General features: G+C 39.3%; 1 protein-coding gene across 6 annotated transcripts in view; it reads left to right on the top strand.

Moving 5' to 3' along the window:
- The window catches only part of PTPN12 (protein tyrosine phosphatase non-receptor type 12), a 113,175-nt gene that overhangs the window by 56,588 nt on the left and 31,340 nt on the right, over positions 1-25,247 (top strand). For all 6 annotated transcript variants that reach the window (XM_050708140.1, XM_050708139.1, XM_050708138.1 and 3 more), the window contains 6 exons: positions 13,219-13,327; positions 16,834-16,910; positions 17,913-18,008; positions 18,845-18,883; positions 19,659-19,730; positions 24,190-24,249. In XM_050708140.1, coding sequence (XP_050564097.1) covers positions 17,985-18,008; positions 18,845-18,883; positions 19,659-19,730; positions 24,190-24,249 — 195 coding nt within the window. In that variant the 5' untranslated portion in view covers positions 13,219-13,327; positions 16,834-16,910; positions 17,913-17,984. The remainder of the gene's footprint in view (positions 1-13,218; positions 13,328-16,833; positions 16,911-17,912; positions 18,009-18,844; positions 18,884-19,658; positions 19,731-24,189; positions 24,250-25,247) is intronic.

Below are 25,247 nucleotides of genomic sequence, written 5' to 3'. Positions count from 1 at the left end.
ATTGTTTACCAAACAAACAGTCTACTTCTACATCCTGAATTGTAAATATGCAGCTTTTAAAAGTGGCAACAATTGAGGTTTATTTGAAAAAAAAAAAAAAAAAAAATCTCAGCGCCTTGATTGACAAGGCACTTGCCTGAACCAGATTCACTTTACTTGATGACTTTAGTACCTTTTAATTTGTTGAAACTTGGCACTGTGGAAGGGCTCTATTTGGCAAATTGTCTGTGTGACAGACGTATCCTGCAGGGTACAAACACTGAGAGGCTACTTGAGAATTCTTGCGGTGATTGAGTGTATACTTGATGTGAAGGAGACATTTCTCTGGTCTTCAGAATAGAAGGATTTCAGAGATAATTATAAATGCAATAAAGGCAACCTACAAAAGGTTTGGAAATTAATTTCAAGTTTGGCTTGCAGCTTTGATGTACAGAAGGCAAGAAATATAAATGTAAGACTTGACTTTAGAAGTGTCAGGGATATAGGTTGTGAGATTTTTTAAGAGGACATATAGAAAATGTTTATTGCTTGACCCTTCAGTTTGATGCAAGCTTTTATACATCTTCAGAATTTAAAATTTCCTCTAGAACTTTCGTGGTTTGTAACAGTTAAACTATCAGACTAAAACAGTATTTTCAATTGCTGTTGGTAGCTTCACTGTAAGGTTCTAGCCTCTGAGTGTTCCTGATAGAAGGCTGCAGAACAGTCAAGTGTTTCTTTTGCTAGTCACTTCTGGGTTTACATGGGTAAATATAAAACCTGAGAATACCTGTGATTAAGGTTACCACTGGAACTTTAAACATAGATGGCATGCCAAAAATATATTTGAAATCCTTATATTCAAGGAAAAAACTGTAGCCTCTTCCTCTTTTAGAAGCAGCTCGTCAAACAAAATGAGGCGAGTATTTCCTGAATGAGCAATAGTACTCTAAGCTGGTAGAAGATGCTTTGTATACACTTACATTGCTTTTACAGAAGAGAATTGCATATAGTAAGATGTGTGTGTGCAGTTTAAGGGGTTTAAGGTGTTTGTTTTTTTTTTAATTTGGCAAAACAATCTAAATCAGAATTTGTATTATTGAAGCATTTAACTGTGATACTTCCAGCTCTTGAATGTTCAGCCATTAAAACAAAAACTTTAATGGAGAGAAATAGCAAAAATTATTCCAGTGAGTAACTTCTTGTCTATGTTTGTTGTTTCTGTACTAGCCATTGCTGCTTTGGTTTCATCTGGGTAGTTGCTTTATAGCTTTGTGTTGTAAGTATGAGAATTTTGTTGGCCATTGCATACTCTGTTCTATCTTGTCTTGAAACCAGAATTGGCATCATCTGGTTGAAAGGTGTATTCTTTTGAACTCACAGAGATACAGTAGTTAGCCAAAATTTGAGAGATGCTACAAATATGAGCTAGGATACAAAATTTCTTGCCTATCCATAAATATTGTGATGGTTATTAGCTAGGTCCCTACAATAGAAGTCTTAGTACAAGTTTGTATCTTTAATAAGGCTACTTCCTGGCTCTTAAAATTCTATTGAGCTCCATCGTAAATGACCTCTTTATAACTAGCACATTCCTTGGCTTCCAGACACAGCCTCAAAGAAAGGGTGAAAATAGTTTTAAGCATGTTTTCTCCAGATAGCAAACGTATTTTCTCTTTGATACCTTCTCCCCCCTCCTTTTTTTTTAATTTTTTCGTATCAACTGCATATTTACATCAACTCAACTGTAATTGTACGTGTTGTTGCACAGATGTACTGATTTGGTGCCTGTCAAAAGCTTTCTTGTTTGTGTTTGTCTGGAAACGTTCTTTTTCTTGTTTTTGTTTTGTTTTTGAGGGGGGAGCAATCCTTGAAACCTCGTGGGTGTTCTACTTGCCAATTATAAACTAACAAAACTGTATTAACAGCATCCTCATCTTGCTTGCTGTTCTATGCGTTCTAGATTACTGAGATAGATACTGTATTTCTATGTAAGGGTCCAGCCTGCCTCTGGGGGGAAAAAAAAAGGCTTCTGGCAAAAGATGAAACCAGCGCATTTTTATTGGAATTGCTTGCCTGTCTGACATGAGTGTATTTCACCCTGAGCTCATGTCATCGCGTAGCAATTCAGCTGTATGCTAAAGGCTGTCACCTAACAGAAAGGAATAGCACCTCTGAGTTCCCCAGGTGTTTCAGAAAGGTAATTTCAGTAAGGTAATTAACCCCAAACCAGATGTTGGTTGCAGTGCTTCTTAATAGCACAAACAGCTGTGCTTTTTGCCAGAGCATGTGCGAGGCTCCAGCTTTTCAGCATAAAGTCATTCTCAGTGGAAGGCTCATGGGGCAGTACCTCTGTTTCAGAAAAACAAATAAAGTACAGCTGATAAAAAGCCTGACTGCCGTTTTGGAAGGCTCATGGCAGGACGTGCGGCTATAGCAGACTTTTTGTGGGGGCGAGCAGGGACAGGATGTAATACAGCTCAACAGCGTGGTAAAGGCAATAATGCAGCTTGAGACTGAACATCATGAAGCTGGACTAAGTATTTATTAAGTGTTGTTACTTGTATTGCTAGGGGTATAGGTTTAATAAAAGCATTACGGCTGTTCTCATGTGCCTTTATTTATGGCAGCTTTGGTATTGGGGGCCGGCAGGTAGGAAATCCTGGTTTACTTTTGTTGGAGTGAAAGCGCTGTGTTTCCTGTTCCAGTTGTGATGCTTTTCTTTTGCCTAATATGAATGGAACTGAAAACAATCACTGAACTCATGGAAATGTGTTCCAAGGCGTGGGAAAAGAGGAAGAGTCTTCGGCCATATGAAGGAAGAGGGAGAAAAACTTTTGAAGTGTTAACTCCTGAAGCAGAACAGATAACTGAGCAAAACCAAAAGCAAGATGTATCATCTGTGGCATCTGATGCCTCCTTCCACATACTGTGATGTCAATAGCCAGGGAATGGTAAAGACTGTCAGGAAGAAAACTTTGATGGTAATTGTGAAATTTCTCAGGGAGAAATAACATGGTTAAGCTAAATATTCTTCAGCAGAAGAGGTTTAGATGATACCTATTTAGTTTCTAATGCTCCTTGTTTGAGTTGTACGTGATCTGTATTGGCTGCACAGCTTCTCTGTTGAATGTCTGTCACAGCGTGCTTTTTGTTCGTTAAGGATGTAGTGTGGGTTAAGGTAGAAGTGCTGAAATGAAGGAGCTGGGGAGTCACTGCCAGTGGTGAGTGGCCCTGCCCCTCTCAAAAAAAGCCTTGCTTGAGTTCCTTCTGGCTGCCTGATTGAGCTGGAATGAAACCTCTCGCCTTTGGGGCGTTCTCAGTGGAGAAAGCCTCAAGCTGTCATTAGACACTTTCTTCTACACTTCCGTGACTTGTTCCTGCTAATGCTGTTACTCCGGCGTACGTTTCTGTCACATCATAGCTATCGGGTTTTGACTTTCCCACCAAAGCTGAAATCTGTCATAAGGGAGGTAGGACAAGTCTCTGCTTTGATCTTTATGTCTGGTGAAGGGCACACTCCTTAGGAGTCTTCACTCAACTCAGATGTTATGCTGACAGTGTCAGCATCCCATCTAGGACCATCAAAATTTAAGTTGGACTTGAGAGCTAGCTCTGTCCCGATAGTAGGCTGTAATGTGGTCACCTCTCCTGGATCAATGAAGAAGAGGTGCCTGTGGAATGTTTGCTTGGACTTGTAATCAATTTCTCTCTTTCAAGCAAACAAAAGGCCCCCTCTGGCATCAGAGTGGGAAGTTCATCCCGTCTTTCTCACACTTGCTCTGCGACGTGCTCCTGGCAAGGTTTTTCAGCAGCCCTCTGCTGTGCCGGTGTTGGTGCTGCAGGTTTGCTTCTCCTTGCTTTTGCAGACTGAGATGAGTGGATCTGTCAAACTGCTGTCTACATCTTCGCATTTTTGGTAAAACTCTGCTTAATATTAGTGAAACAATTTCTTACTGAGCAGCTCAAATCACTGGGACTACAACAAGATCAAGCAATCTTCCTTCTGGTTTTGGATGTCTGGTAGCAAGACGTTTGTATCTTGATTCGAGGTATTTGTGTACGCCCCGAGCTGACCTGTTGTTGTGTTGTTGCTGAATCCCCCAGAGATTCAGAAGGCGCTGTAACCCTCCATTGAGTGCACGTATAGATGGCATCTTGCATAACAGCCACAAGAAATAACCTTTCCTGTTGTCCCCCTAGCGTGCCTAAACCCGATTCCGTAGGAAGCCATGGGAGGTGGATGGGTTATTCATCTCTGTACCCTTGTGCAGTGGTACAGGGTTTTCCTGCTGCAGAGGAAATACGTATGTAATGAAACTGGACTGAGTTTGCCAATTCTTTTTGCAAGTTATTTATAGGCATTGTGTGATAAGACCTTACATTCCTGGCTCTGAACTGAATGTGGATTCAACCTAAACGAGACTTAAAATATGCATCTGTCAGTTTCTTGAACAAGTCAGCTAAACTGTTGAAATGCTGGTGGTGAAGTTGTACAGTACTAATAGAGCTGACATCTACAGCGCTGTGAAGAAAAGGTGTAGAGGTGGGAAAACAATCTTTCGCTTCCTTATTTCAAGATATATGTTGTATTTAGTAGGTTGGCATGCATAATTATTCAGCAAGCTTTAAGAGTTCACATTCGTCATTCATTCATCCAGAAATGAATGGTATTAGTTCTTTTGAAGACTTGCAGAAAGCTCTATGAAGGACAGCTCAAGCCTTTACTTACTGTCTTAATTTGTAAGTTCAACTGCTTGTAAAAAGTGAATCGGTGAGGAGATCTGGTATAGAAGGCTTACACATGAAGATACCTTAATCTATATGCTACAATTAACCTAGTTTTGTACTGTATTTCATAGCAGTTTGTTTACTAACAAGCTCGTGGATCTTTTTGGGAGCATGTTTATTGATTCCATTGAAACACTTCATTGACTGGAGTGTGGTTAAACCATTCCCTTAAATTATTCACCACAGCTTTCTGTAGGAGCATCTTACCTTGGTAATCCTATAGCAAGGTGAGATGAATCAAAGCTCTGTGTGTTCAAAGAGACTTGAAGGGGAATTCAAGATTAAATGTGAAGTTTCTAATATACTAGTGCTGTCAGCATGTAAAAAATACTGGAACCTAGGACTCCAGGAATAGGAGGAAAGTAGCAAATCCAGTAACTTGGAAATTACGCTCTTAGGCAGGAGAGTTTATTTTCTGCATGTGAGCTTTGTTTCCTTGTTTGTTCAAGTGTTTTGTTTCCTTATGCTGCTGTTATCATCTGAAAAATCATTGTGGTCTGTTGCAAAAATCTGAGGCTTATTTCTGTTAAGAATTACTCCTGAATTCCTTCAGCACTATGAAGAAGCATGTTATGGTGTGCACGAACTTGAAATGCGTTTTCTGGCTTCACATTGAGATGTGTTTCCCAGACTTCAAAGCGAAGCAGTCAGACTATTTCCTAATCAGATTTTTCAGGTTAATAGAAACCTTCACATTCTTCGTTCATAGCCTGTAGCCTTCGCTGCTGGTGTTCTGTCAGCTGTGTCGTCCTGCACATTTTCACTTGGTGTGATGTGTTTATAGCAGTTCTTGCAATAAACTGATTGTGCTAAGGGATCGGTGTGGTTTAGGAATAGAAAACAGGAGCGTGTGAAGGAATATGCAGCAGAGCTTTCTAAAATATCGTAAAGCATATGTTAATAACTTATTAACTAAAACTTGATTATACTGTAGTAATTTCATGTTTTGCTTTTTCTGCTTGGTTACTTGCTCATCAACAGGCCACGGACCTCTTCAGTCTTCTCCATCCTTGTGAAACTAGCCCATCACTGACAGTAGGTAGGGTGTTTAGCTATGAGGCTGAACATGTCAAATGTAATCGATAGTACTGCTAATTTAAGCAGGGATTAATATGCAGGTAGTATAAAAATAGTTTCAGAAATAAGAGAGGAAAAGGGAGGCTTTTGAAGCAAACAGCCCAAGTTTTGACAATACGTCTGCATAAAGCTATCCGTAGTTGTTAGTGGTGTGGGAGACATGTCTGGCTCTAATATTTCTGTTAAGCAAAATGTTTTATGGGTTTGTAAAGATGGAAAACATTGGTCTCGCTCTGGCATTACCTAATTCTTGAGAGCATGCTGTTCTTGTGTTGTTTTTTATACCTGTTTCCAGTTTCACTGTGCTACTGAAGAAGGTAGGATGTACACCTTAGCTGGCTCCTCTCAGTACTGGCATTTGGATTCTTTGCATGGACCTGCCAGTGCTGCCTGCTGTGACTAATGCTCTTTATTGAATCTAAATCTCTAACGAAATAACACAATTTCCCCTCTTTCTTGGGAAAATACCAACCTGAGTTAAGATGATGTAGAACACAGTATGCCATCTAATGCTGAAATACTGGTGTTCCCAGTTCCCTAGGTAATTTTGTGGGGGACTTTTGCAGAGTTCACACCAGCTTTCACACCAGCTTTCTTAAGCACAGTGGTGTATTGTAGACTAGTCGTTGACCTGCTGTGAAACACAGAAGATGGAGTGCCCAAGAGACCCTAGTTATCAGCCTCACATGTTAATCACTGCAGGAGATTCCCTTGTAGGAGCGCCTAGAGCTCAGGAACTGGTAGGCGTTGCTAGAAGGGAGTGCTAGGGTAACACACTTCTCTATCTTCACTTTTGTTCTTTCTATCACTTCAGCTTGCAATGTCCTGTCATGGCTTCATTTCAGAGAAATTAGTTAGATCTGGGCTATTCCTGGTAGCCAAAGCCATCCATAAATGTTGAGATACAGTGAAGCTTTTCTTTTATGGACCTGAATCATTTTCCTTTCATTGTTTATGCTTGGTTAGTGTTTGGGAAGGCTTTCGCCTTACAGCACGAGGGCTAGGAATACTCAGAAATAGCTGTTACTTGAAAGCTGACAGGAATATCTGGGGAAAGACTGACATTTACAGTCAGACAAGTATAAGCTGTTTTTCAAATACTCCTAAGGCAGAGTGGTAAAAGCGATACTCTCAAAAATTAAGTTTATCTGTAATTTCATGTGTGTGTTAAGTATTGGTATCATAACTATTTATTCTTTTTTCTGTAAGCAAAGCATTTAAAATACGAATGTAAACCACAGATAGCTGAGAGATGTAGATGAAAGCATGATACCTGAAATTCTATGAAACTTTGCGTTGTTTGTGCTATTTAGCAATATTGGGTAATCAGTGGTGTGCCGTGTGGGCCCTCCAGCTGCGTTTATTAACATCAGCTTGTCCCAGTGCTTCCCGGAGCTTGGAGTGGAAAGAAGGTGGCCCAGCAAAGGAAGCACTGGGTGGGCTTGGAGGGACTCCAAACTAAAATACTTCTGAAACACCTTGGTTTTACCAAGTCAGAGTCCCGTTGGAGCGGTGCTGTGTCGGTCTGCCCTCAAGTTGCCTTTGGATCTCTGACATCTCTGTGTTGATAACGTTGATACAGAATGTGAAAGCTGTTGTCTGACCATTGATTACCAGAGGATAGTCATTTTGAAATGTTTATGGTAGTTTGGTTGACATTTCTCCCTACAGGTGTATTTTTCTCACTGTATGGAAGGGCTAGGAATTTTATTCTGCCCTAGGAATGTTTATTTAAATTATGAGGATGAGAGCACAGCTGAACATAGTGCATGTTTTTCTTCTCCTGCTTCTAGTAAGCACAATGAAAGGTTCAGTCTATGCTAGAAATAAATGTCTTAAGAAATGGGTGCATTAATGCAACATTTTTTAAAGTGTTTTCCAGTATCTTTTTATGCTTTGACTACTAAGTGAATTTTTATGGAAGGTTTTGTTTTTTTTCCATGTTTAATACATTGAAGTGAATTTTGCAAAGCAAAATATGTTTTTGTGTGATTGGTGTTATCTCACGCCTCCGGTGCCGTAGCTGTCCATGGAGGACTTCCGAGGGCTGGTTGGTGCCCGCTGTCACGCAGCGACCGCGTCGTGGGAGCCTTGGAGTGCTCCAGCAGCTGTGGGTAACGCTGGTGTACGCTGCTCCTCCAGGGCAGGTGAAACAGTGGTGTTTGCTCAGCTCTGCCTTTTGTTAACTCAGGTTCTGACGGTTGGAAATGTCGGATAAGTCTTAGGAGATTATTTGAGGGCTTTAAATAAGTGACATTATTTGTCACGCTTCCCTTGCAAAGAAGCCCGGAGAGGAGGCAGAAGAGCTTTTATGTCTTAAATAATGCTCAGGCTTTTAAAGCGAGTTCTTCAAATCTCAATAAGCAGTATAAATATTTTCTTTAATCCACAAACAGCATTTCTCTGGCATTAAGCCGTGCGTCTTGACAGGCTTTCTAAAGGGTAAAATAGACAAAAAGGCTTGACTGGAACTCAGATGAGTTTCCTGAGCTGCCTGGACTATGTTCTCTTTGATATAGTGTGGTTCCACTTGCTTGATGTCAAAAGTCGGTTTGTTTTTTTCAAAAGCACTGTACCAATTTGTCGTAATAAGCTGCTGTGGAGGCTGGAAGCGTGTTTATGAAACTCAGGCTGCTTCCAAGGCTCGCCCCGACATCCCGTGGTGTCTGTCACTGTCCCACAGCCCGCTTCGTAGCACGGTGAAACTAAACTCAGCACTTCTAATGAAATGAGACTGGAAGTTAAGGCCTTGTGAACATAGTTCTTAAAGTATACCGTGAATATTCAGTTCCTTTTTGACCGTTTCAGTCTTAAAAGGCACCCAGGAGAAGATTTGAGGTGCTGCACAGCTGCTGTGTGGATGTGGAAGCACGAGGGCAGGGCCTGCCGCCCCCTGTGGGAGCACTGGGCTCACTCCTGTCCCAGCTCTCTCTGCCCGGGGAGCTGCTGGGGAGCAGCCTGGCGGTTTTACTGATTCAGCCCAAATGTGAGGGCTGCTTTCTGTTGCCCACAGTTGTTTATTATGAATTAGCATGGAAGTGGACTGTGACGGATCTTGCTGGATATCTTGTCATCGGCTTAATGTAGTCTGAACAAAACTCTTTCTTCCTCTGCCCTGTCATTACCCCGCTCTGTTCCTGCTCACATTCGCCTTTTTCTGGTCACTCCAGGCTGTAGCCTGGGAAGCACCGAATCTCTCTTGCATCTTACACCAGCAGCGTGTGTGCTTTGCTTTCTGCAGAAATCTTCTGCTGCATGGAGTGTGAATTCTGCTCCTGTAGTCCGGCACTTTTCCAGGGGTACTTCATTCAAGGCTTGGTTTTCAGGTTTCTTTCCTTAATCTAATCAAATCCTTCCCTTCCAAAACATCCAGTAGCTACTATTCTATGTAGCAGACACTGCTACAAAGCATAAACATGCTTATTCTTTTTTGGTTGCTTTCATGATTGTCCCTATCTTCTGTTACCCGTGTCAGAGAACAGCTGACAAATAAGCATTAAAAGCATGGGTCTTAAAGTATTTTAGGAACAGAGATGTCTGTTAGAATCATACTGTATTTCATTTCTAGTCTTTGCCTTGGAGCTGGCCTGTGCTAATCCTGCTTTCCACTCTGTTTTGCAGACTTGTAACAAGTGGGCCATGCAGAGGAGAGGATATGCTGAATTCTAATAGCATCAGTTGCTAGAAAATGGAAGCTGGTATTAGGTACTTTTGGTGTTCTGGGTTTACAGTAGAATTGCATTGTACCCTTGACACCGGTGTTTTTTTTGTGTGCCTTTAAAATAGGCAAAGCAAAAAAGATCATCTTCCTAGGGTGCTTTTTGTTACCTACTGTTTTTCCTGTATCACTTCCTCAAGTATCTCTTCTCATGCAAAAAAAACTTCTGCTTCTGCTCATGGTTTTCAGAGGCTGTTTTTTCTCTAAACTTTTGTTACTTTTTTCTAAGCACAGTCAGCGCACTTGGCCCAATAAAAATAAGACGAATAATATGAAAAACAAAAACCCACAACCAGGTTGAGATGGGGAACAATATACAAACTCATATTTGTGGCTATGCTTGGGAAGTATCACTGGTTTCTCTTTGTGGGGCTTGGTGGTTTTTGTTCTTGTTTTCTTTTTGTTGGATTGGAGGTTTAGAGCCTATTTCAAACTACTTCAGTCTTGCTGTTGTTAGCTGATATTTCTGAATTATGCATACTTATTTTGCTATTTCTAGACTCCGGGTTCAGTGTCCAGTCTTAGTAGCACTGCCAGCATTTGTCTTCCTTTGACGCAGGTGAGGGCAGCGTTATGTAGCGTTAGTGTAGCCAGCAGGACCAGGGAGGTGATTGTCCCCCTGTACTCTGCTCTGGTGAGGCCGCACCTCGAGTACTGTGCTCGGTTTTGGGCCCCTCAGTGCAAGAAGGACATGGAGGTTCTGGAGCATGTCCAGAGAAGGGCTACGAAACTGGTGAGGGGCCTGGAGCACAAGTCCTGTGTGGAGCAGCTGTTGGCACTGGGGTTGTTTAGTCTGGAGAAGAGGAGGCTCAGGGGGAGGCCTTATTGTGCTCTGCAACTACCTGAAAGGAAGGTGTGGGGAGCTGGGGGTCGGCCTCTTCTCACAGGTAACTAGTGACAGAACTAGAGGGAATGGCCTCAAGTTGTGCCACGGGAGGTTCAGGTTGGAAATGAGGAGACATTTCTTCTCAGACATTGGGACGGGTTGCCCAGGGAGGTGGTGGAGTCACCGTCCCTGGGGGTGTTCAAGGAGAGGTTGGACGTGGTGCTTAGGGACATGGTTTAATGGGTGACATTGGTGGTAGGGGGGTGGTTGGACTAGATGGTCTTGGAGGTCTCTTCCAACCTTTATGATTCTATGTAGGACCATGTCTCCCACGTGCAGTTCACCACTCCGTGGTATTTTGTCTGTCACACATTACAGGGGAGCTTTCTCCAGCTGCCTGCTGTGTGTGGAGGTGTGCTAGCTCTGGCTGGGATGGAGTTAACTTTCCCCGCAGCAGCCCACGTAGCGCTGTGCTGTGCACTGGCAGCTAGAGCAGCCCTGATATCCAGCCCGTGTTGTGTCTGCTGCTGAGCAGTGCTGGCACCGTGTCAGGGCTCCTCCAAACCCCAGAGCCGGCAGGCTGGGGGTGGGCAGGAGGTGGGGAAGGAACATCCCCAGGGCAGCTGACCCAAACCAAAGGGATATTCCATACCCTGTGGTGCCACGCTCAGCAATAAAAGCTGGGAAAGGGGAAGGAGGGGGAGGCTCTCTTTATGAAGATGTCTGCCCACCCGAACAACTGCTATGCATATTGAGGCCCTGCTTCCTGGGATGTGGCTGAACATCGCTCATTGATAGGAAGTAGAGAGTAATTTTCTTCCCTCTGTGCTTCCATGTGGCCTTTGCTTCCTTTTCTTTTGAGGAGGGGGGAGTGAGAGAGTGGTTGTGGCGGAGTCTAGCTGCCCAGCTGGGTAAAACCACCACAGGAAGATAGGTTGCAGATTTGGTTTTAGTATTGCAAAGATCAGTGTAGTCTGCATGGAAGCTTCTTGCCTGGGGCTGTTAAGATGTCTTTTCAAAAACTGAATCTTTCTGCTCATTGTGGTAATGTTTTTCAGATAATATATCTAGCACTTGGATCAGCATTTGGTCAGACTTGCTATCCCACCTCCAAATGTTTACTGTTTTTTTTTCTGCGTTGACTAACACTGCCAGTTTTTCAAGAGCAGTGCTTTTTAAGAAAAAACCCTGTGTGCTAATTTTGTTGCTCTTTTTAGCATTCAGTGGTTCCATCGGCAATAAAAATCCTCTGGGAATTACCTTGAAAATGTGTACTTCTTGATTTGCTGTAGTTTACATTGCCATTGTTGTTGCTCTGTGAATACTGCTATTATGGATTTAGATGTTTAGTAGTCAACAAAATCCATGCAGAGTTTTGTCCACTTTACTGTTTTCTCTCTACATACAGACAAATTTCATGAAAGCGTTTTTCTCTAAGTAGTAGCAGAAATGTTAAACTTATTTATTTTTTTAATTCTGTTTTTTTTTCTTTCCTGTAAGAATTATTGGAGAGCTTGAATTACCAACTCAGTTTTACTTCTTTGTTAAATTGAGTATAGTGAGTCTCCCAGGTGTGTTGGTAATTTTAGAAGAATTCAGGAAGAGAAGTGGCTTTCCAGCCAGCTCAAATTTTACTTATCATGTCCTGCCTGTATGCTGTTGTGCATACTGTAATAAACAAGATGCATATTTTTAATTAATAACCAACCTCTCCCAATTGCAGCCCCCACACACACACGAAAAAAAAAAAAAAGAAAAAAGAAAAGAAAGCCATGAACATTTTGGATCTTCAGGGGTGATCATCAGACGTCAAAGTTGGCAGGATGGGGAGCATGAGCAACCTCTGTCCATCTACCTGTGCAGGACACCTCTCAACAGAAATACTTTAAAATGACTTCTGTCTTCCTCTTGATCATTTTGTATGTCACCATTATGTCAGTGTGTCAATGAAGTGGCTGTTTTTACAATCAGTTCTAGTTGGAAGAGAGCATTTACTTTATGAGGTCTTTCAAGCTCCTTTTTAAATCTGAAGGTCTACGCAATCTAACAGAAGTACTCTTCCTCTTCAGTTGAAGGCTGTAAATGTGTAACTTGAGTGGGATGAAATAAAGCTGTGTCTCTTTTGTTGTTTCCCACATTGCCAGAAGGGATGGGCGGGCTTTTATTATTAGACGTTATGCCTGTTTCAAATTTCCAGGATTTGAAATAGATAAAGGGGGTTTTAAAAAGAAAAACCATACTGCTGTGAATTCAGCAGACCTCCTGTCACTCATCTTAATTGGGAATAGCTTATACCTGAGTGGCAGGAACCCTCTTTTCCTGGATGAGCTTGAAACTCAACAGGAGTTGACTGTTAGGAATCAATACCTGCTAAAACCTAGGTTCTGCTTCCTGTTCAATTGTGTGTGGGAAGCCATGAGCTTCAAAGCAAAATAACAGCTGTTCTTAAGCCAGCCTGCTTATTGGTGTTCCTATGGATATTGTGGGCAATAACAGATTTTTCTGTTCCTCACAGGTATTCTTAATAATGCAGTCATTACTGCCTAACAAGGCAGCCTATGTTCTAATTGAAGTAGCTGTAGGACCACATTGTAGTGGCTTATCAAAAGTTCCAGGTATCACGAGCTGGTTTCGACTTGATTGTAAACTGCTGATGACCTAAAAGTACCAGATAATTAGTTTTTAAAATATATTTATCATATTGAATATTGTAAAAGGATAGACGTTTTCTTAAGTGATCTACTTATTCTTCATAACTGAAGCAGTTGCCTAGTGATGTTTCTGTTACCTTCAGACTTGAAAACATAATGTAAATGTCTTATTTCAGAGGTTAAGAAGATTATCCACAAAATACAGAACAGAGAAGATCTACCCAACAGCCACCGGTGAAAAGGAAGAAAATGTTAAAAAGAATAGATACAAGGATATATTGCCATGTAAGTCTGATTTGTGTATTAATAGGGAATAAAGGAAAGTGTTTGTTACTCTTAAGGTATTGTAAGTTTTACTATTTAGTTATTACTGAAAGGCAAAATTGGAGGTACTTTGAAAGATAACTTAGATAAAGTTTTTGTTTTCAACTGAGAAGGCAAAGTAAGTAAAGGCTAATATATTTTGTTAGGAGATCTATCACCTAACGAAAATATTAGCTAGGTGCCAAGACGTGTAGAGCTGATGCTTTCATTTTAACTTGGGATAGTCTAGAACTTTGCTATGCGCTTAGCTGTATTTTTTTTCTTCAGAGCATGTTGTTAATGGTAGAAAATACACACGTGTCAGCATAAGATCTAGATGAAATTTTTAAGAAGCCTGAAGGAGCCTGGGTTTGTGGTTTGAAGTAAAATAGATCTATCTTTTGCGGGTTCATATCCCGCAAACCATGTCTGCGAGCATTCAGTGCTGGATTATCTTCTGTTTGTATTTTGCTAGAGCCCAAATGAAATTGTTTCATGTACAAACATAAAATGTGAGTCAGAGCAGAATTTAAATTTTAAAACCACCAATGTATGGGTATAACAGATCTTATAATGATAAGATTGCCTGTTGCAGGTTCACTTTGTTTATCTCATGAGACCATATATCTCAGTGGCTTTTACTGTGCTTCTTAAAATGGACAACTGACAACAAGATTAAAGGCTAATCTTTTGACAAATGCCATTTTTCATATCCCAGAAGATTAACAACAGATACTTTTTACTCTGCTTAGCTTTCTCAGAAGTGTTTAGAGGCTTACAGGCTATTTGAAGTTGAAAATGGTCTCAAGCATCATTAGCTTTCATTTTCAAGATGTATTCTGGTAATAAACTTCAGAGAATGATTGTGTTTCAGACTGTTGTGTACTTGTTGGTTCTATTTCTCTACTGATGGAATTCTTTTAACATTTATCAGAGCTTGGAGCCACACTTACAAATTTTGCCCTAGAGCCAGAGGCCCTAGACTGTTTAACAAGGTGGGCATGGTGTCCACTGCTGCACTGAGAAGCGGAGACACATGGTATTAAAATAGTTGAATGCCACTGGATTTTTTGTTTTTAATTGTGAGGAAACGTGTTTAATTCTGTGAAAGAAAGGGAAAGTTATTACCACGCATTTATCCTCTTTCTTCCATCTTCCATGCTGGTGTTTGGGTAGATCATTAAAAATACAGGAAAGTATCAGTAGCACCTAGGCTGATTCCGTGGAAGACAGTAGCCACTGTGGCAGTAAATGACCGCAACCACAGTGGGGGATGAGCTTTGCTTTCATTTATATAAAAATAAAAATGGAGGCATTGGGATCTAAAAGCATGCACAGTGAACAAAACTCGAAGCTGACAACGAGGAAAACTGAAGGTACACCTTCAGTTAAAGCAAGAATATCTTAAAATACTGAAAAGTTCCAGCCATAAAGTGATGGGAGACCAGCTTGACAGAGAAATGAAAGCTAGGAGATGTTTTGGAGGAGGAAGGGGAATGATTGTTTTTTGCTTATTTTCTGTAAATCTAGAAGATTACAAATGTAACTTAATCAGAGATTAACACTACTTATCAGAAATTCTTGCTACTACCAGAGAGATCGGTACCTTAATACTAAGTCAGCACAGGCTTCAGAGTAAACGTGTGCATGGTCGTGTTACAATTTATGAAGCCCTTCTAAGCAATAATTCAATCAACCATGGCATTCACTGACTAGCTGAAGACACCAATTTATATCTACATACAAAGACCAAAAATAAATAGCAAGCACTTAATCTTCTTGGAACTTGCAATGGAGTTTTTCTTGGAGAATTCTATTTTGGAGCTAAAACCGTAGAAGAGCTTGAGCTGTGGCAGGTAAAGGAAGGCTATAAATGTTGACATTTGGAAACTGCTCTAGAATTTTGGATTTACTGTGCTGAGAAGATAGCTCTCTTTAGCCCCACTGCTTTAATTATTCTGATCTGCCATGTGAAAATACTTGTTAGTATTAAGTTTGTAACGTCAGTGCATGTTCATAGAGTTCACACTTCTACACTGAGTGTGATAATGTATTACAGGGTAATATGCTTTAGGGGTTTCTCTGGGCTGTTATTTAAGAGTGTTGTCTTTGTGTTAATCTAGGCTTGTTTTTTAGAAAGCATTACATGGTAATCAACTGTTTTTTGCATATTATCAGGACGCTAGCAAAAAAAAAAAAAACATCTTGGAAGCTTTTTGTAAGAGCTTCCTGTATAGCAGTAACTCTTAGCATATACTTTTGGGCATTTGTTACCAGTGATGTTTTTGAAAAAAAAACAACAATGAAAACCAAACCCACGAACCATATTTCCTCTTTAGGAATGGATAGACTTTTTCTCTATCAGAGCTTCAAGTAAAGAAGAAACAAAAGTTTCAGCAGCTGCTCTGTGGTTGAGGGAATTGATCATGGGAACAGAAAGTAACAAATTGCTTGAGCAGATGCTGCTTCTGCAGACACTCGTGGTCCCCAGTTCAAATCTATAGGGTAATTTTTGTCAGTCTTGATTTCCAGTTTAATGTAATACTAAATTAAATAAGAAGCCTTTTATTGTAGAAACAGTTTGAGTGATATTTTTGTATTGGTATCAAGAAGAGCTGGAAGGGCTGGCAAACATGATGTCTGCCTACTGTCCTCCTTAGTAAGAAACATCAAGTTGCTTCTGTATGAAGATGCACCGATTCTTCCATCGCTGAAAAGAATGCCAAGATGCTTAGCTTGTTCTGTCAACAAGTAGTAAATATTTTTTAAAGATTGCTGAGGATTTTTGATCTTGAAAGATCTGTTGTTCTTATAGGAAACTTTTTTTTTTTTGAGACAGTCACTGATGATCAAGGTGGAAATTTAAGTCCAAGCCCTCTAAATGAAGCAATCGGCTGCTTCTTGTTTAGCAAGGGCATGTTCTGTGCCCCAGCCAAGTGCCCAGCCTAGTGTTTGGTCAGTCTGTGCCAAAGCAATAAGCCACAGTGCACGTTTCTTGTTGTAATAGTTGATGGACTCCTCCTTGGCAGAGACATTGAGACCTGCCCACTGCTTTAACTATGCAATGGTGTTTGACTCTTTGTGCTTTCTGAATACATTAAGCTTTCCTTTAATTCTGCCTATCGTGGTCTGTGGTAATATTGTGTAACTGCCATTTTGCCTGCTTCTGATAAATTGGATTTTACCTCTTTGTAAAGAATCACGCTTGGATTCCAGTAATCGGTACTCTGTAAACTTGAGCATTAGAAGCACATAGCAGTAGGAACTATTCTGCTTATCTCTACCTGAGCTGAGTTATCCATAAGTTGATTTCAGTAACTGACTGACTTACTTTTTGAGGAACATTACTTGCTTCTATGACTTGACTTAGGGAAACATTTTTAATGCTTAACTTGTCGTATACACTTCATACATACTGTATATTTGCTGTTACATACTGCTTTAAATGTTCACATTTTTAATTAAATATATATATTTTTTTCTTTTAGTTGATCATAGCCGGGTTAAACTGACCTTAAAAACTCCCCCCCAAGATTCAGACTACATTAATGCAAACTTTATTAAGGTATGTATTATTATCTTAACAGTTTTAAAATTTGTTCTAAGCTTTTATTTCAGATCAGTGCAGTTTTAATGTTATAGTCTGAGATTAGAATTCAAAGCCATGAGGAAAAAATTTCTTTCACTATGGCTTAAATAAATTTACAATCCTAATGTCATTTTATAAAACAATATAAGTTCTAATATCGCTCTAAGTTTAAATATAATATGAAATACTTTAAAGTCACAGTCAACCAAATTTGGACTTTATATCACAGCAAAGTTAAATATGATTGTTTTAACAGTTCATATCTTTAAAAATACCAGATTTTGAGAAGCTGTTTTTAGAGATCCTAAATGAGGCATTTGACAAATTGCTTGCTAGAATGCACTTCTTGTTCATTGCGGAAGTATGGCAATGGAGTTGGACCTAACATTCTTAAAACCAAGCCAGAGTTTGGCTAAAAACCTTTTAGACTTCAGTTTCAAATGGTGAATTTCCTGGCCTTTCTCTGTAGTCTTATTCTGATGCTGCTTCTAACAGTAATGCTTATTCAGAAACGGGTGTTCATGTAAATCTCGTTTCTTGAATACTTAGCTTCAGAAGCTAAATGTAAATGTCTTCAAGTTCTATATATAACAATCTTTAAAATTTAGTTTTTTTGAAATATGGTATTCCTTAATTATTTTTTTTCAGGGAGGGTGCTTTAACAGAAATAATCAAATTTTGATCATTAAATATGTAATAAACAATGAGGACTTAAAGAGAATGTTCAGAATTGGAATATAGAGAAATTATTAGCGTAATGGTTTCTGCTGCAATCTTTCCCAGCACAATATGTTATCTTAGACCCACTTGAAATCAGTAGCAAAATTCCTGCTAATGTAAATGGGATTCATATTTCATCTGCACCCTTCCTGTTGGATCCAGAAAGATCTAATTTTACATAATTACAAATGAAAACTTTTTATTCAGTGCGGATAAGTTTTCTTTGTAAACATTTATGGTTCCTTTGTGCAATTTTAGGGAGTACATGGGCCGAAAGCATATGTTGCTACCCAGGGACCATTAGCAAATACAGTAATAGACTTCTGGAGGATGATATGGGAATACAATGTTGCCGTAAGTACCTACTTAAAAACAAAAATTGTGTATTACTCTATTTCATGGTACAGGGATTGTGTATTTTGTTGTCTGTGCTAGCAATTATCAAGAATATTGATGGTGATTTAGTCAATTTTTTAGCAGTAGTTCATCACAAATCTGAATTTTGTAGCTTAAATAGCATTCTGTATGTCATTATTGAATTTAATAATGTGAATGAAATGTATTAATTTAAGTCTGAAATCGTGCAATTTTTTTAATAGGTCAGTACTTGATTATGTTTCTCCCAGTAATTGATTGTTTCTCCTTTACAAGACCTTACAGCTCTGACTTAGTGTGGTCTGGCAATGTCAGGTGTAGAAGCATTTGAAACAAAATAAAAGCCTACCTTTCTAGTTAAGTTAATTTTGGGTTACTTGCTGGTTTATATTTTCTACATCTGTTCAAACAGTTAGTGTCAGGTGTTAACTTATAAGTATTATTCAATGTGGACTTGCCTAACAAATTAGTATTTCTGCAATTAATTTTGTTGTTTTGTTTTGTTTTACCTGACACGTAAAATGTAGTTACTTATTACTGTAACAAGTAGCATATGTTTCGGTGCTTTTTACTGTATTATTGTTTATTGTATTTTATTCTGTTAGTGTTGTGGATTATTTTGTATGGGATAAAACTTGGATATGATTTCAGAATTAAAAGAACATGCATCCGCAGGTAAGAAGATACTATTAATTAGTCTCTTCAATAGTTTAAAGCGTATCTGTGTTTCTCAGTTAGAAGCAAGCAGTAAGGCATTCATGAATTTAGTTAATCTAAAGCTAGCTAATGTCAAGTGTTTTTTTTTTTCTTTTCAGATAATTGTAATGGCCTGTCGGGAATTTGAAATGGGAAGGGTAAGTAGGTTAATATGAACATAAGTGAGCATTGTCCTTGTAAGGCAATATGCCAATATCTGTGAAACTGTGCAAAATCCATAGCTATAAAAGCAATCTGCCAGGCTGAATTAGAATATATATACCCTTATATTTCTGTGCACAGCAAATAATGATGTGACTGCTCTTCCTTGTTCTGTTCATAGTGTTACATTATTATCTAGGAGTTCTATCAATGCAATATACGTTATATCTTTGTATAAAGAACTGAACTAATTGTCTGTTTCTGGACATGTTACTTTGGATAAAAGTCCTGCTCTTATTGGAATGTAGGCCAACTATCAAAATCCTGAGTCCTTCAGAATTTCCTGTCAATTGATACAGCTGCAAAAACAATCTATCTTCTTAAATCTCTGTTGTATTCTTAAGACTGAGAAGGAAAAAAATGTGGTCCAGAATTGTTAACTCTGAACTTACACAAACACTAGATTTGCTTTTGTAGCTTCCCACTGTATGATGCATGCTTGCACGTATGTAGGTAGTCATGAAGTTCATGTCCTGTTTTGTTTTTTTTTTGTGGTTTTGTTTGTTTTGGATACCTAAAGAAAGGACATTTTAATATCTTAAAAGAAGTTCAGCTACCACTTAATCACCAGGCACCAGTAGCCAGATATTAGGAAGCACCAAATAGGCAAGAAAATAAGGCTGTAGAGATTATCATCTTGTCTGGTTTTTCTCCTGTTAATCATCTTTCAATATTACACATTAACTAAATTAGAATTCTTTGTTTTTACAGAAAAAATGTGAACGTTACTGGCCATTGTATGGAGAAGCAGCAGTAACTTTTGGACCATTTCGAGTTTCATGTGTAAGTATAAAGCTTTGTAAATTAATTTTGAAGGATTTAATGCTTCTGTAGCTTAAAATAGCTATTCAACTTGTATCAGACCTTGTATTAGAAACAAATACGTCTTTAGTTGTTCAGTACCAAACTTTAAACCAAGAATCTCAAAAGAAATCTGTGGAAAGCGATGTGTGCCTGTAAGCTTCGTGGTTTTTTTTTGAATGCTTCATGATTTAAAATAAAAAAAGTGGGTAACGTACGTGCACTGGTTTTGTTTCTTGTGTCATTTCTTTAGATTTAAATCGGGTAGTTCTGAATGTCTGTACCATGCTCAAAGGTTTAGATAATAGTCATGCAGTTGTTTCTCTCCGTTAGCACTTGTGCATTCTGGATGTGCATGAGAAATGAAAGTAACACTGGAATAGTTTATTTTCTTTAAGGTACGTGAAGTTAAGTAGCGTGAATAGAGAAAATGGAAACTACTTTTTTTTTTACTTCTGTTGGTGATGGATATATCTGAAAATATTTCCTTTGCTACCATTGTTGCTCTTCAAAGCAAAACAAAAATGAGTAGCGTTAAGGAGGTCTGAAGCTTTTCCTGGAGAATTCCCAAGGTGAACTGCTTAAGTAAGCTATAAATTCAGAAAGATGAAAGAAGCATGAATGTTTCCATTGCATGTTGCATCAGTGTTTTCAGCAGTTCTGATCTCTAAGCATAACTGCTAGAACATCTAGCTTTGATACTAGCTTATAAATGATAACTTAAGGATTTCTGAGAGATTAAATATGCAGAAAGAGGGACTGTGGATAACTCTTACACTAAGCACAACAGGGAATTGAAAGCAATCATTCTTTTGGCACATTGTCATCTCAGTATTGCACAAGAGTACAATCTCTGAAATCCCAGTGCATTTTTGCAATTACCTATCATATCTAGAGGAAGTTGTGTAGTAAAAGAAGTCATGATGTAATTATCACTTCACAAAAGGGGAACACTTACATAGCAGACGTTTGCTTTGTTGCTTGTGAGATATTTAGAGCATGGGTGTAAATAAGGTATATGGAAGCGTAGCCACGAAAAATAAATTCGGGAGTTTAAGATCAGTGTTCCTTGGATGTGAAATAATATCTGGTTGACTTCATACACACCCGTTTATGTATACTTGTTCTTTCCTGCTTTAAATATGTTTGTGGACAGTTTTGTCCCACTTCTGGCTCTTGGAGTTGTGATCACATCCAGATTTTGCTTCCAGGTCATACCAGGGTCCATCCAGTCTATCACATTGTATTCAGTGATGGACACAGTCTTTAACAAAAGAGGAGAAAATAAATTGTGTGTAGGATGATCCTTCTCCTTGTACTTGTTGCCAGCTTTCTAAGCAAGGACTTTTTAATTGGGTGTTGCCTCTGGATTATCAATATTTTTATAATGTAGTGGACCGTGAATTTGACAACCTTTTTCATTCGGGATTTTTTTTGTCACCTCATCTTTCTGATATTCACATCGTTGTGGTGTTGGAAGGAAATGCTTCCTTGTGTCCTTATTTTTAATCTTCCCGTCTGGTAGTTTAATCAGGTTCTTCATAGTTGAAGTTATGACAAATAGTGAATGACACCTATTTAGCTTCTTTATATCACATTTCCCGGTTTTCTGATTACTAATTTCGAATGTGTAGATTCTCTCACATTCCAGCATTTACCTATCCCTATACTTATCTAGTCTAGAAGGTGAGTTTCCTATTTTAAAACATAAAGGTTTAGTTTTCTAACAGCTCTGGAGATGTTTGATCACAACTTAAAGGAAAAGCTGGGTACTGATAGTTCATCAGTTTATAGTTATCTTCTTAACCTGAGGCTGATTTAGACAACAAGTCTTTGACATCTTCTCGTTATTGCTGTCCTTACAGGTCAGTAGAACAGCCTGAACATTATACTAGTCTAATGTTCCTAGAGTAACATAATACTCTTCTTAGCTATTTAAATACTTTGTGGCACTCCATTGAGATTCAGTAGTATATTTTAAAGCTGTTAAATCAGCTTGTTTGCTTTCATTAATCTCCACAGTTAGGCAGCACTGCACATTGTTCTTTGTTTCTTCTGTATGACATTGGTGTCCCTTCCATTAAATTGGTATTTCTCTGACACTCTGATTAGCTTTTTTAGCTACACCAGCTTACAGCAGTAAAAATAAGCAGGTCAAAAGTTTCTGGATCACCTTTCTACTAAGGTAGTTCCCAGTACAGGAAAAATCATGGGATCAGATATGTACCATTGTGAACAGAGGGAAGAAGGAGAGAGCAACTGTTGGTGATCTGGATCTCTGAACAGTCGTGCAACTGCACCTTTAAAATGACCTTAACTGTTATAAAAGCTATCTTTAAAGCTGGAGGATCTACTCAGGAGCTAGTGATTCACTATTCTCTGGAGCTTCTGAAACAGTGGAACTGAAAACCCCTAAATGGATTGCCAGACTGTTTTTAATTCTCCATAGCTTCAAGTTATGTCCATTTGAGGCAGAGTTGCTGCTATTTTCTAGTTGATGTACTTTAAGAAGCTCAGTTAGAGCTAACATGCCACCTTATCAAGTTGTTCTTAATTCTGCCTTGAAGTAATGTACCAAGAACTAAGGACACTTCAAGTCAATCTTCTTGGGAAAGCATTTATGTAAAAATTTTAGTCCATAAAGTTTCTGAGTAGCATTTTCCTACCTCACATTGATTTGAAAACCATTAGAGGGAGTTCCTTTCCTGGGCCTAGTGGGTGATGGCCACATACCTGACAAGTATTTGTGAAAAGGAACAAGTGTACATCGTTAGGCTCTGCAGGAGGATCTGGATAGGCTGGACCGATGGGCTGAGGTCAACTGTATGAAGTTCAACAAGGCCAAGTACCGGGTCCTGCACCTGGGGCGCAACAACCCCAAGCAGCGCTACAGGCTGGGAGATGAGTGGTTGGAAAGCTGCCTGGCCGAGAAGGACCTGGGAGTACTGGTTGATAGTCGGCTGAATATGAGCCAGCAGTGTGCTCAGGTGGCCAAGAAGGCCAACAGCATCCTGGCTTGTATAAGAAGCAGCGTGGCCAGCAGGTCTAGGGAAGTGATTGTCCCCCTGTACTCGGCTCTGGTGAGGCCGCACCTTGAGTACTGTGTTCAGTTTTGGGCCCCTCGCTACAGGAAGGACATGGACGTGCTCGAGCGAGCCCAGAGAAGGGCGACCAAGCTGGTGAGGGGTCTGGAGAACAAGTCTTATGAGGAGCGGCTGAGGGAGCTGGGCTTGTTCAGCCTGGAGAAGAGGAGGCTCAGGGGCGACCTTATCGCTCTCTACAGTTACCTTAAAGGAGGCTGTAGCGAGGTGGGGGTTGGTCTGTTCTCCTACGTGCCTGGTGACAGGACGAGGGGGAATGGGCGAAAGTTGCGCCAGGGGAGTTTTAGGTTGGATGTTAGGAAGTACTTCTTTACCAAAAGGGTTATTAAGCATTGGAATGGGCTGCCCAGGGAGGTGGTGGAGTCACCATCCCTGGAGGTCTTTAAAAGACGTTTAGATGTAGAGCTTAGTGATATGGTTTAGTGGAGTACTTAGTGTTAGGTCGGAGGTTGGACTCGATGATCTTGAGGTCTCTTCCAACCTAGAAATCTGTGTCTGTGTCTGTAATTGACTTCTGAGGTATAGCTGAGAACGCGTCACCATTAGGTGCAGTGGTGGTGTACAAGGGCTCCGTTGCTGCTAGCTGTGCAGTATCTCCTTTAAACCTGCAAGATAGCGCAACTATTTTCTTGATGCAAAATGGTAAATTCCCAGTATGAGAAAGGAATGCATTAAAACATATATGCAGTCTCTTAAATTCACTGTGGAAAGCTGGAGCACTTCAGCTTTTTAAGGCATCTTCAACCAGTGCTGTTACTGATGTTTTAAGTACAATAATACTGCTTGATATGTGCAGTATAAACCTTCTTTGGTGTCCCAAAGGTGGATTTGAAAATCCTAGGAGCCTAGAAGCTATGCTTTTTGGTCACAATCAAGATGATTATAATGATCCATTCAGATGCACCCCTAGTTGAAAATAATTGGGAGGGGGGGGGTGGGCGGAATGAAAGTGGATATGCAAGGACAGAGTGATAAAAGGCTGAAGCTGATACAACAGAAGTGTTGGAAAAGGATGGTTGTTGGAGGAAAACTAAATGAAAAAAACGCATGGAGAAATAAAGCAAAAGTAGTGCTTTGAAATACGATTACAAGGACTTACAGTTTCAGGTGCAGCCTATTCACTTTGAAAACACCCCTTTTTATTTTAAATAAAAGCAAAATCTTTCACAAGTGTCTTGTGTACAGCAAGCTATGCTGTTGCTGTTTTAGAGTTAACATTGATTGCCCCTTTCTGGGAAAATCATAGATATGCAAACAGTAAATTAAAAAAAATTTTAGTTATTTACTGCATACTTCATATCCATCTCTTTATCCATTCGTTATTGTTTTCTCTTATTTAGGAAGCTGAGCAAGCAAGAACAGATTACTTCATTAGGACATTATTACTTGAATTTCAAAATGTAAGTATGCGAAAAAATTTTCATCTCAACTTTGATTTAGTGATTGGTCAAAAGTTCTTTAAAATTGTACGATAGACAGAACTGATGAAATCTCTTCATTTTTTTAGGTGCCGGTTATTTATGTAAATCATGAGTGTAGAGGTGATGTTGAAAGCTTAGTACATGAGAAGAGCATAGTGAAACTGCTTTTTTCCCCCCGTATGTGTGTTCTTGGTTAGTCAAAGCAATATCATCTTTAACAGCATGCATTAACAACTAGAAAGCTGCTGTGAACCTTGCAGAATTTTACTCTTTAAACTAGCTGAAAATATGACTACAAACTAAATCGAACTTGTCAAAAGAAACCGTTTCCCTTTAGTCAACTTCTTTTTGGGTAAAGTGTAAGTATTTGTTAAAATTCATCCCATAAACTTTCCTTTATTGTCCAGAGGGTTTTACAATGTTAAAAGGTATTTCTGATGCTTATTAATACGTTTGTACTGCCAAATAAAAATAAAGCAAGAAGGACAATGTCATGATTTTTTCAAGGTTTCTTTCTCTTAAAAAAAAAAAAAAAGTACTCTGCTGTGTGGAGTTCAAATATTTATGAAAATACAATATGTTCCTGCAAGTTAAGTTACATTATCTTTCTGCTTGGTAAACTTCTGCAAGGGAAACAGGAGAATCGTGTGTAGCTATATCCAAGGGTTAAGATAGAAATGTACTTTTAAAAGAGAGCTCAAGACTTCTGAAGAGTTTTTATTTTCAAGAATGCATGTTTGGTAAGCCAATTCACGTACAATATTTGTTGGCAGTTGAGCATGGTTATAATTAGTCTCTTTATGGAAAAAAATAGTTTATTCGTCTTGGTTAAAATCTTATGTCCCAAAGAACTACTGTAAATCATGAAACCGACTTGATAAAACTAAGTATCATGTGTGTTGATTGTATATAGGATTTATCTGTTCAGTGAAATAAGAGCACTTGCATTCTCCTATAAGGGTTAAGAGTGAATGAAC

This window comes from Cygnus atratus, chromosome 1 (assembly GCF_013377495.2).
Source record: "Cygnus atratus isolate AKBS03 ecotype Queensland, Australia chromosome 1, CAtr_DNAZoo_HiC_assembly, whole genome shotgun sequence".
Lineage (NCBI taxonomy): Eukaryota > Metazoa > Chordata > Aves > Anseriformes > Anatidae > Cygnus > Cygnus atratus.
The sequence above is the reverse complement of the archived record's forward strand: the minus strand, read 5'-3'. Positions and strand labels throughout refer to the sequence as shown.